The 14,359-nt window shown below is 42.6% G+C and overlaps 2 protein-coding genes across 2 annotated transcripts; both read right to left on the bottom strand.

Annotated features, from left to right (window-relative positions):
* Positions 1-6,598: 6,598 nt before the first annotated feature.
* On the bottom strand, positions 6,599-8,557 carry LOC147126567 (microsomal glutathione S-transferase 1-like). Its single transcript, XM_086022732.1, has 5 exons — positions 7,615-8,557; positions 7,438-7,507; positions 7,237-7,369; positions 7,067-7,158; positions 6,599-6,981 (listed from the first exon to the last, which is right to left on the bottom strand). Exons 3-5 carry the CDS (start codon positions 7,351-7,353, stop codon positions 6,735-6,737), a joined length of 456 nt encoding a protein of 151 aa, XP_085878858.1. The 5' UTR covers positions 7,354-7,369; positions 7,438-7,507; positions 7,615-8,557; the 3' UTR covers positions 6,599-6,734.
* Positions 8,558-8,709: 152 nt separating this feature from the next.
* Positions 8,710-10,213, bottom strand: mgst1.2 (microsomal glutathione S-transferase 1.2). Its single transcript, XM_086022731.1, has 3 exons — positions 9,948-10,213; positions 9,786-9,877; positions 8,710-9,159 (listed from the first exon to the last, which is right to left on the bottom strand). The coding sequence occupies exons 1-3, from the start codon at positions 10,062-10,064 to the stop codon at positions 8,913-8,915; spliced, it is 456 nt and encodes a 151-aa protein (XP_085878857.1). The 5' UTR covers positions 10,065-10,213; the 3' UTR covers positions 8,710-8,912.
* Between the last annotated feature and the right edge of the window lie 4,146 nt (positions 10,214-14,359).

Below are 14,359 nucleotides of genomic sequence, written 5' to 3'. Positions count from 1 at the left end.
GGAAAATGTGTACTTGTACCATAGTTACTTCAAACAACTACTTAACAAAAGCATCGTGCTTTCGCATTGGGAATCTTTTTGAAGGGTAAACACTTATTCCCCGGAGCAATTTTGGACCTGTCAGCTGATAAGCTGGCTTTTATTTCACTAATAAAAAACTGTCAGATTTATCTATTATTAACATGGCTACTTATAATGGCCGCATTTGTGCCTCACCAAAATGGGTCCAGATGATTAGCAGTTAATTAGCCACCCTCCAGGTTATTGATTATTCTCCCGCAGAACTCATTAACTCCAAACGTGCGTCTGAAAGGAACGGTCGGAGTTTACTTCATAATGCTGCCCATTGATGCTTATTTTACTGGATTTTGAGCCGGTCATAAATTGCATGCAGTGCTTCAATTACTTCGTTTGGATGGAATTCAAGACACCATTAAAGCAAAGGTCAAGGCTTCCGTGCGCTTATTCAAAAAAAAATAATTGGGAAATTTTAAAATAGCGTGACTTATGCTCTCTTGGTTTCGAGGACAGTTTAACCAATGGAATGTCTGACCAGCGTTAATGGCCATCCTGTTGAAACAGGAAGTGAGTGATGTCACCGGATATTGTGCAACTGCTTTCCCGCCATAATCACCACTATCATGTCAAATGTGTCCGAGCCACTTCGCGTCCCCGTCGGACGGGAAAAGAGGGTGAAATATGGTGAATGAGTCTCTCCCACGGCGGAGGGGGCGCCTGACAAGCATAAATTATGTTAATAGATTTTAATAAAAATCGCTTTACTCCAAAGGTTTCAGTACTTTGAAATGTCAAGATGATCTAGTGGTCCTACCTGGAGAGAATGCGGAAGCTTAAGTTAGAGCACTAAAATATTAAAACAAGAAATTGTGATCCCCTGTGAGGAATGGCGGGCGCTTGATGAAAAATGGAGAAAGCACAAGTGTCTCTCCCAGGTGGAGTTTTCTACATTTATTAATTGATCTGACGGCGGAATCTAGTCATCCATTATGGCTCAGTATAATGAAGGAGATACGCCGCACATTCGGGAATATTTTAATGAGCAAACGGCAATATCATTTTTTTTTTTTTGTCAATTCCGCTTGGTAATTTACAATTAGGCCGTCCTTGTTATCTAAAATAAAAACTGTAATTAAGTAAGAAATTGGGCTTTTGTGTTAGCGATGGTGATTAGTAATGACAGTCTATTCACGGGAAGAATTATCAGAAAATTATTCTCATGAAAGGGAGAAAACACGGACATTCCGTGCGACCTCTGCCACCCGGCGACGACGGCGAGACTGTAAATTATCCACACCGCGTTGTTAATTGAACAGTGCCATTGTTGCCGAGGCGAGCCGTGGACTGATCGGTTATTGGCGCGTCCACCGCTTCCTCGGACTTAACCGAACAAAAAGGGCGACGAAACGACATGACAAACTGCGAGCCGGAGAAATACTTGGAAAGAGAGTTGCGTGGCGCGAGGAGGCGGCGGCGGCTCGGAAACGGAGTGGAAACCAGAGACCTTGCTTTTCAATTACTGCACTCAAGAGGTTAAATCAATAAAATTTAAATTGCTTATGGTAATCACCTGCACTCCAATCACTGGGATCAGCATAAGCAATCTGCTGACCCCAGCCATGCTCAGCCACTGATTGAAACATATGAAGACGAGTCAGCTGGCTGCAAGAGTCGGCAGAGATTAAACTGTGTACATTTATTTGTTTGTGTGACCCGCTTGGCCTTTTGATATTTCTTATTAAGAGAGTAGAACTTTTTAAAATGCAAATGCCGGGCTGAGCAGTTAGAACATTTTAGAGGCCTGCATAATATGGAATGCGGCATTGGCAAGTGCTGAAAATACACAGCGACGGGGTCAGGATCAAAAGGTCAAGGGAGGTTATACAATTAGAGTGGATTAGGTGTTTTTGTCACAACTGCAACTTTTACTACAGCTGATTAAGGACATTTTTATTTCTTAGTAAAAGCTAAAAGGGAAGTTTTGCAATTTTTGCACAATCTCACGAGGCCCGAGAAAAACGAGCGATCGGAGACAATCATATTGACCTGCTACTTTGGGCTTCTGGAGCTTTGCTGAAACTATGTTGGAATATCCACCTGTCAAATGTTTAAAAAAAAAAACAAACAGGGGTTCTTACCTCATTTTGAATATGTCACGCTACCAATGTAGCCGCCAGGGCTAATGTCAGCTTGTTTACTGTGCTAATGCTAGCTTAGTATTGCAAAATAGCATTGTATATAATTTCCTAAAACTGCCCATTTACGGCCTTTTATTGTGGGCAGACTATGGCACCCACGTCATGCTGTCTACAGCATTTTTATGCCACACCCATCAGGTGAATGGATTATCTCGGCAAAGGAGAAGTGCTCACTCCCACATATTTAGGACTTGTAAGCAATATTTAACACAAAATAGGCCTTTTGTGTACCAAGAAAAAGGCACTCCAGAGACATAACAATTTTTCAACAAGCAGTCAATTTTCTATAAAATAGTCCCCTTAAACCACGGTTGTATGCTGAAGTTTAAAGATTATTTTTGAGAGGTCGGCGCTACATATTAAGATTATTCAAAATGCAGCATTTTTTGTACACGTTTAGGAAAAGTCAACAAGAAGTTAAACACTGACATGTATTCATTATATAGCCACTCTTGAAAAATGTTGGGTTTGTGTGGTCAATTGTATTCCATTTGTAAATATAGCGCACCGCTATGCATAGACGTTGGGTGTGTAGAGCGCCAGCTTTTCAAACTCGTGCATATGCAGTCACGGGCGGGTCGAGGGAAAAGTTGGGAGGTGATGCATAAGGAGGAAGTGTTTATGTGGTCTTTTGTATGTATGAAAACTGCAGAGAAAAAGCAGATTTCCATGCATTGCACATTGAAAGTGTTATTCTTGAGCAGCGTTTTTTTTTTCTTTGTGTAGATTACAATCAATGAATTGCAAGCAGTGTTGGTTGATTAAAATAATGACAGTGGTCCCTCGACGAATTTAAACCAAATTTGCCAAATCAAATCATTGGAAATGCCATTCATTCTTATTTTCATAATAGACTTTTGTATATGCATGGAGGTAGTCACTCATTTTTAATGATTCTTTGCAGAGGATAAAGAAAAGCCTGCGTCATTGCTGTTTTATTATTTGTCTACAATTGGCTGGTTTGTGTTCATATATCTGTTGCTTAAAACACCGTCACGTTGGTGCTATTCGTTAGCCTGTCTACGGTGTTTCCCATTACGTGTTAGCATTAAGCTAGCAGATGTAAAGGCTTGGCTAAAAGATGAACCAAAATGCATTACTTGTAGAAAATAAATGACTGAGTGAAACTAAAATGCATGTCTTTCCACCACGCAAGGGAGAGAAATAAATATTTTGGTGGCCTCAAAATGTCCACCCGATGGCACCCAATTGATTCCCGTTCCCTTAAATCGTCCCCGCTATCTTCTCATTGCATATCCAGGACCTTAAGGTGCCGCTGTAAGATATAAATATCTGCTTCATCTGCGCGTGGAGCGTTACTTTGAAGTTGTATCTAATTAAGCGGCGATGCGGTTTAAAAAGCTGAACAAAAAAGACACGAGGCAGATCCTCAGCGTGTGGATGACAGTTAATGAAGCACAGACACAAAAGAAAGAGAACAGACGTAGTGATGTGACATTTTCAAATGCACACAGCGTCTAATCAGGCTGTCATACATGAAATATAGAATTTATGACACACACGGTATCAAGACCGGATGTGTGCATGGGTAAAGTCTGCCTAATTAGCTGATTTAGAATGCATGTCCTGGTGTAAATGTTCCTCCCGCACAGAAGGAGGCTCGTGGTTGACGAATGTGTGAACGCGCCCCCCCCAAAAAATAAAGTTGACTTCATTGAGATCTTGATTCGCATGCATTTAACAACACGCACAAACATGTGTTATGTAATCTCGAAGGTTGACCACCATCCACTGGCTTGTTAAGTCGTTTGTTTCCCCCCCCCGCCATAGGAAATAATGCTTATAAAAATACAGCGGTGTGGCCGCATTTTGCTTCATAAGAAGATTGATTGAAGACTGATAAGAAAATAAATAGCGTAAAGAATGAAGCATCATGATTGTGTTTGTGTGCCTTATCCATCAGGGGGCAGTATAATATGTATACGTACATACGATATACACGAAAAAGACTGTCACAGCCACTGAGCAAGCTGCTGTCATATTGTTTTTCTATGCAGAGGATAAAGAATATGTGCCTATGAGTATTTTCAACGTGACGTTACTCAGTTCGTAATTAGTTATTTTTGCAGACAAATTTGGCCACACAAACCGCTAATTTTTGCAATTTCGCACGTGCACACGAATTTGTAGTTTGTGCGCACAAAATACACATTTTTTTTGCTCATGACTCAGTTTTCAACCCCAAGTATCATGTCATAGGGTTAAAGTTAGTGAAGTTAGTTTTGAAGGCAGGCTCGGCGTTACTAAATACTGGGTGTGTTTTTGGTTTAGTTAAAGATGGTGATGGGGTTATTATCCCCGCCCCCTCTCTTCTCCATAGCTGTGAAATTTCTTGGCTTGTCTGAGGAATGAGAGACCCTGAAGGCCAAGGGTCCCGAACAAATGAGCGCCCATAAAATTTTTTTTTTTTCTTTTTTTTTAAAATCTCCTCTACTTATACAGAAACAGGACACAATGCAGACAAGCAGCCGCCCAAAGCAGCCTTCATGGTAATTTCATCCCACTATTTGCAGTGCCCACCCATGGGTTTCACCGCTCTGGATTGACGCCAGTCACCTTCATGTGCAGCGAGAGGCATTCATCATATCAGCGGCTGACACACTGTATCAAAACAAGTCCGCTCTTTTTATTTTTTGATTTTCGTCCAAGCGTTCTGACGAAAAGCAATTGCGAACGGGGCTAAAACAGAGTTCTGTTCATGCATGTCAATTAAGCAGTGAGTGTTAAATGTGTGACATTCAGCAGGGTGTTTTTGCACCGGTTTGAAATGAAAGAAAAGCAGCGTTGTGGGGATATGCAGAGGAATGTTCGCAGCAAAGCTAATGAAGTTAATTGCTTGAGCGGAGGCACTTTTATGAGCTGCACCTGGTCTATAAATGATTCCTAATGAGGAAGCAACCCAGTTGACTTTTAAAATGCTTCCCTCTAGTGGCAAGGAGAAACACTATTGAATCAGCACAATGAAGGACTGGATGCAGATGTGTTGTCTTTAAACAGAACAAATTCAAGACTAGATTCCGCCATCGGATCGATTCAATTGCAGATTTTGAGTTACAATGCGTCGGTTAATGTGTGCTGTTCAATTCCTTGGTGTGTGAGTGCTACCAGCTGTCATTTTTTTGGGGGCCAAGGTCCACTCCAGTCACATTCCACTATATCACTGTGTGCTTATAGACCCCAAAATAACGAATGGTGATGATGTATGAAAATAGTTCGAGCATCTTAATGGGAGTCTGTCTTAGTTGTTCATCTTGGTCTTCAGAGGATGATTAATGTACTTGATGTGAAGAAAATGACCATCCAGCACTGAGTCAGGCAGAGCGCCATTGTTGTGTTCAATTTCACAAAGCAGTTTTTCCAAAGCTTTCAATTAACGTAATTGTAGATATGAGACGATAAAAAGATCTAGCATGGCAACAATAGTCGACAAATCAGACCTGGATAACATTTCTTCCACTGCTTTTAATATCGCCCTGACTGACTTTTGCTTTATAAGTAGCATTAAAAGTACAATCAATAGCACCCAGGCTCCCCCTGCAGTTGTAAAGTGTAATTTACTTTTAAGACACAGTGGTAAATACCGATCAACAGTGGTAAATGTGCATTTCGTACCTCAGTGACCTTTTTTTTTTTTTTTTTCGGCAACAGAATTGAATCATTCTGTTCACACCTCCTTGACCAAACCCACCATGAAAAAAGGGAAACAAATTTGACTAAAAAAGAAAAAAAACAGTTGTCAGGCTAGCTGACAGAGTGCAACCACCTTAGAGTAAGTTAGCTTATCTGTATATGTAAATAAGGTCAATTACTGGTCGGACATGTCAGTGCCGAGCCACAGCAAAATAATGACAGATTTTTCTCCTTACACAGGCATGAAAAGCAGATCAGATAGACACGATTGCCTGGAAGCCTTCCACCGGTTGTGGAATGCAGTGGGCGGCGCCCAGACCTGTCCCTTTTACTGCCAGTGATCAAAGCACCTGTAAGAACATTACATAAGACTCAACCATTCTGAATAAATAATTCTGCCTTATATCCAAGTGAGTGCCGTACTTAACACCGCAACCCCTGATTTGCATTTTATTTGATCGCAGTGGGCTAACTGAAGAACCTTTGACCCCGACGAGGTCAGACGCGATAGAAAATATCAACCTCCAGATAAGTTTATCACCTTGTTACCCAATTTCAACAACATGCAAGACCTTGAATAGGATTGAGCAACATTTTTTGAACGCCACTCAAATAAGAACCTGTGTTGCAACCCGTTCTACCAGTTGAAACGGCATGATCATGTATTTGAGCATGTTTACCTGACAATCACTCCATCCGTTTTTTATAAATCTGTTGGACAGCAAACAAAATGAGGTGAAACGTTTGATTTTAATTGGAATTCTCAACCTTCAGTACAATTACCACCCGGGACCATTTTCATTCGGGCTGGTTCAGATTTAGTTCAAACAAAAATCAAAACCAGCATCCACGTTTGAAAGGCCGCCTTCAGACAACGAGAGCTTTGCTGAGAACGTTGTAGGCCATGGATAGGGTGACCACCACACCCACGAGAAAGGACAACAACCTACAGGGCTGACGCAAAGCAGCAAGGTAGGCGATGGTGTGGCAGATCCGAGAAGCGGCGAAGAGGCGGAAGTGAAGCAAGGCGGCTGACGGATCCGGTCCACTCAGAGCGTAGAAAAAGCCCACCAGCACAAAGGGGAAAATGTTTTCCAAGTCATTCAGGTGACATCTGAAAAACAAAACATCCTTTACCGAAATAAGGAACGAACACAAAGTTTGCATTAATTGCAGTCTCAATCAGAATTTTCACTCGCCTACGAACTCGCTCAACCTCTGGGTGGCTTCTCAGCATCTTCTTTTTCTCGCCCGTCGGCGTATGGCCAACATCTTCCTCATTGGCGAAGGCCTAAAAAATGTAAATGCAAACCGAAAATCCTGGTTCACTTTTGAACCCTTGATGAAGACACAACTGGTATTTACCTACCCCTCTGCTAAAGCGGTAATAAGCAATAATTGGTGCCATGATCATCAACTTAATGATAACAATAAGCGAGTATGTGCTGAAAGCCACGAACACTTCATCTTGCATCAGGTCCGTCATCGTTATCGCTTTACAGCTGATGGATGAAAACAACAATTCATATTGAGCCGTGGCTTGACAAAAGTACCGGTAAAAATACCTTACCTGAGTGCGTGTGTGGCGTCACTTGCAGCGAGACGAGTGGAATGTGTTCCAGAAATGAGTCACCCTTCACCTGGTCAGTGCGCGGGAGGAGCCAGAACAACAAAGAAAATTGAAAGACTGGGACCATGGGTAAGATGGTGATTGTCAGAACGACATACATTTCAGCGTAGAAAGTACCTGGACATCCAGGGAAGTTAGTTAGTTCTTCCAACAATAAATCCTGAACTGAAGACTCCACAGAACAAGAGAAAATCCTTCATCAAGAACTACTAAGAGTAGAACGACACCAGAGAGGTGTGGACACGTCACAAAAGGGGGGGATGGATAAGACGCAACAGGAGACCAGGACTGAGGAAACGAGTTAAACCTGTTTTTCAATAGATTTGACTCTGCTCCCCCTCCGATTCCCAATCAATATGGCCCCGCCTCTTTCCATCTCTCCATGCTGGTCATCCCTCCCCACCTTCAGCTCTTCTCATCTCAGCTCCCAATGACTGGCTATCCCTGCCCGAATACCTTCGGCTCTGAATGAAATGTTCATGTTCAAACAGTGCATAATGTTGGCGTGGAACTCGCATCCAATATATCGAAGGGGGTCCAGTTTGGTGATCTGGTCCTGCTGGCCTCATCAAGCCATGTTTTTCCAACTCTCGCCGGAGCGGTTTGCAGGAGTTGAGATTAGAATCAGCGCGTCCCAAACTGTATCCATGGTCCTAAGACGGAAAAGGTTGGAGTTCCCACTCTGGGTCTGTGATGAGATTCTTCCAAATATCTCGGTGTTGTTCAGGAGTGAGGGAAGAATGGAGCCGGAGATCAACGGATAGATTGATGCAGCATCTGCAGTGGTGTGGACTTTGCATCGATCAACAAGGAACTGAGCAAAAAAGGCGCGGTTGTTGATTTACGGGAGTTGGTCTGAGTGTCCACTCGAACCATTGGTCATGAGTTGTGACCGATAGATTTAGATCACGGATACAAGCTGCTCAAATGATTTTTTTCCCCAGAGATAAGGTGAGAAGCTCTTTCCTCCAGAAGGGGCTCCGAGTAGAGATCGAGAGGAGCCATATGAGGTTGTTCTGGCATCTGGTTCCGATGCCTTCTGGATGCCTCGCTGGTGAAGTGGGACGTGCCCCGGCGAAGAGCAAATTAATGTTTCTGTTTTTCCAAGGCTTTGCGAGATTTTGAAGTTTTTGTTACTTGAAAGCTCCAATTTGAACAAGTGAGCGTTTTAGTACGCCTTCTAGCACTACTGATGAAAAATACTAATTCAAATGGTTTCATGAAAAATGTTTATTTACCAAATCATTCGAGTGACTATTTCAATAAGCCCATATCAAACAAATGACCAGCATGAAAATATTAAACTACTCGGATGGTTAACAATATTCTCGGGATATGTAGAAGTAGGAGCGGATTTTCAGTTATCTTTAAACATTCAAATGCTGAAAGTGGTTGAGGAGCAGTGGCTGTTATCTTCAGAGAACGAAAACTTTACTGAAGATGTTGTAGGCCATGGATACGGTGGCTGCCAAGCCTACGAGAAAGGAGAGACCCCTGCAGGGCTGAGGAAGAGCCCCGACGTAGGAGATGGTGTGGAAGATCCGAGAACCGGCAAAGATGCGGAAATGAAGCAGGGCGGCTGGAAGTTGCGGTCCGCTCAGGGCATAGACCAAGCCGACCAGCACGAAGGGAACAACGTTTTCCAGGTCGTTCAGGTGACATCTGGTTAACAAAAACATGCATTACGGAAATGAGAAACAAGATCGTCACAAGTTTTGTGGAGGAATACATTGTGTATTGAAACACAAATCGTCAACTAAACCATGTACATATTAAAAAAGAACAAAACTCCGCTAGCTTAATTAGCATCGATTTATGATCACTCGAAAACTTCAAACAATTACTATTTTATACTTAACGACTTAACATTTTTTTTAGTCATTGCTTGCCAATCACATTCAGATATCTTCATGGCCTTGCAGACAGTTGGGACTCGTAAAACACCAAAATCGTGTAACACAACAGTCGTGGCAGAAGTGGCACTGCTTGGCAATAACGCAATGTAGCAAACCGGTTGTTTGATGTGGATTTCTCAAGAGTTTTATAACATCCGACTGTCTGTGAAACCATGCGATAGCAGTGGTATTAAGAGGTGGATTAAGTTAAGTCCCCACTAAAGGATATGCAGGTACAAAATGCAGAGCCCACCTCTCATTATCTAGTTACTTGAAACAGGGCGTTGAAAATATCCTTGCTAAATGAGCCAACAGACAACACAAATCCATCGATCCATCCATTTTGTTGAAATTTGGCGAATGAAATGGTCGTCTCGGCAGAATTTCACTCACCTACGAACTCGCTCGACATCGGGGTGGGGTCTCAGCAGCTTCTTTCTCTCTTCCACAGACTTATAGGCCACATCTTCCTCAGTGGCAAAAGACTAAAACATGGAAATAGGCGTTGAAATAATCTTTTGATAGTCATTGAATAGACAACTCGTGTTGACCTACCCCTTTCCTGAAGCGGTAAAACGTAGTCAAAGGTGCCATAAACATCATCTTCAGGATAACAATAAGTGCGTAGGTGCTGAAAGCTTTGAACACCTCATCTTGCATCAGATCCAACATCGTGACTGCTTTACAGCTGATCCAGAAAGGCGTTTATTCCCGTATCTGGTGACTTGTAAAAAGTAAATATGTGCAGCTGTGTCGATCAGCCTTGCTTGTTTGGTGTCACTTTCAGCGAGACAAGACCGGAATGCGTTTCATAACACAAGTCAGCCTTTTGCCCAGTCCCTCGTGGGGGTGGAGCCAGCCAACATTCAAAAGCGAATGTGAGCCAGATGATCAACCAACACGTCTGTAAAGCCATCCTGTGGCGTCTGCTTTGGTGATTGCGCAAGAAGAGGCCAGAGTCGTAGCAGGACAACTAGTGACGGCTTCGCCATCACCGGGTTTCAACAACGTACCTGCTCACAACCTCCTGAGCGGCCGACAGTTTGTGGCTGAGAAGAACACTGCAGTGCTGGTGATTATTTTTCCTCTCTTTTTTTCCTGTTCTTTCCCAAGGTTAAGGCAGTCAAGGGGATCCGTTTTGAAGACATGGACGACATCAAAATGATTTGGACTGAAGAATGTCAGATACCTTTTGGCCATAATGTTGAGTTGGTGATTTCATTGACAGTGTGCACAGCCTGACTCTAGTCTGTGATGTACTAGTTGATAAACATATTCTGAGAGTAATATTATGTTTGTGTTTGTCAAGGTTACGTAAAAGTTGTATTCATGTTTGAAAGCTCAAATTTGAGGTACTGAATGTTTTAGTATGCCTTCTGGCACTACTGATGCGATACTTTATTTATTTATTTTATTTTTTTAAGTTATTGGACCAAAAAGCAGTCATTAAAATCGTTTCATGAAAAATATTTATTTGACAGTTATTCAAGTGAATAGCCCATAACACATAAATGGTCGGCATAAGAATTCTGCACTACAAAGGTAGTCAAGACATTTAGACGTTGGAGCAGATTCATCCATCCATGTAACGTAAATTCAGAGATTTGTGTTGACATACAGAGTTTGAAGATAATTGTAAAAATGTGCAAAGACTGAGCACGATTCAGTTGTGGCGATTCAACTTATTGCTCGTGAGTTATCAATACTAGCTAGCTAGGCTCATTTGTACAATTAGCCTAGAGTTGGCTAGCTAGCTAGCTATGCCTCCACCCCAAAAAAATATAATCAGGCAACAATTTATAGGAAATCTTTGTGTTATTTCATTTCCCAAGCAAAGAGATGACACTGGATCGGTAGCTCGCTAATCGGCTAATCCACGGGCCTGTTCTGTTACCTCGCGAGCTCGCTGGTGGCTAGCGCCTCTGGTCGCGGTGTGAAAAGCTCAAACATGCAAGGATATATATAGTGATCAGAGCGCTGTTAGACAAAGTAGCATTTGCTTTTCAGCAATGTGACAATGTGAAGGGTCTGTACAAAAAAAAAAAATGCTAATTAAAATGAAACAATTGCGAGCCTGCAAACTAACCCGACTTGCAAAGTGTCAGGAAATCTAATTCTCCTCATGAAACCAAAAGTGCTATTTTCTCCTTGGTGATTTCCACGGCTGCGTTTAGTGCTGTCTTCATCTTTCCTTCCATCAAACCTCTGTCAACACGGCACTCTCCAGACTGCGGCTAGACCCGAGCTGCACGGTAGTCAGAATCACTTTTGTCTCAAACTCTTGTCATTTCGCTTTAATCAAGCGCGCGTCATGTCGCAGTGTTTGGGAGCCAGGTGCTTGAAACGACCCGCGCTTGAACAAAGAGCCATGCCTTGCCAGCGTGAGGCGCTTTGAAAAAAGCGTGCAAAAACACCTGCCAGTCACATACCAGCAAGCCCGGCACAGTCACTTTGTTGGGCGCGTGTGCCAGTTTGGGAGAGGAATCGTCGATTGGTGTAGGGCGTCAGCTGCCAAATAGAAACAGAATGTTGGTAGTTTGTCTATATGGCCCAAGGCGTGTTTTCCATGATTCTGACACGCTGATACATGTGGAAGCGTGAGACTAATAACAGGTGACACGCAAAAGCCATCAATGTTAGTTATTCGGCGCCTGACGTTTTCCCCGCGCTCTTTGGGAGGGGGCTTGTGTTTGCGCAAAACAGATTAACGCCCGCCGTGTCGCCCATTTTTCAGCGCTCATCATTCATACTAGCGTTATACAAGGGAGCGTATTCCTCGTTTTTTTTTTTGTTTTCAGAGTTGTGGTGAAGCGAGAACAAGGAAGCGGTCATTTTTATTGACGGCCGACTCATGCCCACCTAAATTTCATCCAGGCATATAAATATGTCTAGTGATGGTATGCTAACACTCTCTATTTGTTTTTCTGTTTATTATTGATTTCAAGATGCCTTAAAACGTTTAACTTCCTTTCACCTTATAAGTGAGCAAAAGGCACCGGAGCAAAATTACCATCGACTATTTGGTGAAAACTCAACTCGTTTTACTGCCTCAAATTTTGTTCCTTCCTTCCGGGACGACCAATAAATGCATCACCGAGCACGGCAAGAGTCGGCTGCAAAATATTTTCCTTCCTGTATTTCTTATTTATTTTACGCGCTTTCAAACGGCTCGCACGGAGCGAGCCGTCGTCCCCCTTTTGCGCGGCAGATTCGCCGAGAAAACTAATGTCCCGTGATTTCCCTCAAGGAGTGGTAATGGCTAAAAGCTGCATTGATTCCTTGCCAGCCCTGCCAGTAATTGGGATGCGAGCTGCGCTGTGTTCCCATTGATTTCTCATGGTCGCCAGGTTATGCCGCTGGTGTAGGACAACAATGACTAAATAACAGCCCGGCCAATGATCTTAATGCCACAAGCCAAGCAAAGTTATTGATTTCATTACAGAATGCCTCCTAGGTTCTAGGCACATACATTTTTTTATTGATCACAACCGGTGCCCGCATTACTTTCAGGACTGTCACATGCAGCCGCCAATCAATGAAAGCCGAATTCTGCAACTGCATACTGCGTTGGGGGCGGGCGATAAATTTGGCGGCATATAATCAGGATTTGGAAGGTGACCCCGACTGATCGAATTGATAAGTGCAAGCGTTTTCCCTGCAACCTGTGGGTTAAACCATAAATATCGTGTGATTAACTTGTCCAATTGGGTTTCATTTGACCCCATTCACACACTGGTGGCCCAAGGGCAGTAAGAAAATAAGAAATCAGATTAGCAGCCGAGCAAGAGAAATGCTCTGATAAGACTGTACTGATGATAGGGGTTTCTATTTTGTCATGTTACCAGAACCTCAAAATAGACAAATCATCTTAACTGGATGGATGGACTGACAGCTCAGTAATGGTTAGAGCCACAATACTGTAACAGTAATTGGTTGATTTTTGTGCTCCTGTCAAGTTTTTTTCTCTCTTTTGTTGGAACGTTATCAATGGAGACTCTGACGTTCTCTTCTGGATCAAATGTGACAAATAAAAATAGGTGGTGACGGTGAATGTATCTTGGAAATTGATGTAACAACTGAAACTGGTTTGATTCTTAGAGCATACCGGTGGTGTGGATGGCTCTTTGGCTAACACCTCGGGCCAAGAATTGGTAAATGAATTCTTTGTGAAGACACCGTTCAATATTTGGAAAAGCAGTCGCATTTGATCATTTCTGAATATCTGAAGAAGAGCGGAACATTTTTCCATTGTCACTCTATCATTCCGTTTTTAAGGACTTATGAATTAAGCAATCTTTCTTTCATAAATGGATAATGCACTTTGTACAATCCATGAAGGCAATGAAGCCTATCATTTAAGGGGCAAAAGATTTATGAGTCACTGTGTGAATATGAATCATTTACTAATTTTATTTTCAGTATACACACAAATTAGGTCAGCCACACGGGTAACGCGGCTCGTCAGGATTTGTAGTGCGCTTACTGGGTTGTGACTCTTTTTCCCTGAGGATGATGCGCACGTTTAGCCGCATGTCTTCATTCTGCTGGTTGTCATAGCGGTTCCCCACGAATGATGAGGTTCCGTATTTGTTTTGTTTTGTCCGAGCAGTCTTTCTCCTCGTCTCTCCACTTCTAACTCCTCAATCGCTTGTCTACTTAAGTATGCTCCTCCACTGGTTGGCACGGCTGTACTTAACATGATCAATATGTCTTCATTGACAGACTATGCACCACAGTCCTTTAAAGTGGCTGTAATCAAACCTCTTCTGAAGAAAAAGCTACTCTTTCTCCAAAGGCCTTAATTATAGACCGATCTTCCTTTTCTCGCCAAGATTGGAGAAGAAGTGTTCCAGAAACTCCCTTGGATGGGTTTGAATTCCTTCTCGTCAGATCACTTACGGTTTGTAAATTTCAATCATGAAGACTCAATTTAATGAGCATTCAAAAGGCATGGTGTACCGCAGGGG

This window comes from Filicampus tigris, chromosome 22 (genome assembly GCF_054856515.1).
Source record: "Filicampus tigris isolate MCC_2025a chromosome 22, RoL_Ftig_1.0, whole genome shotgun sequence".
Taxonomy (NCBI): domain Eukaryota; kingdom Metazoa; phylum Chordata; class Actinopteri; order Syngnathiformes; family Syngnathidae; genus Filicampus; species Filicampus tigris.
This window is presented reverse-complemented; position numbering and strand designations above follow the sequence as displayed.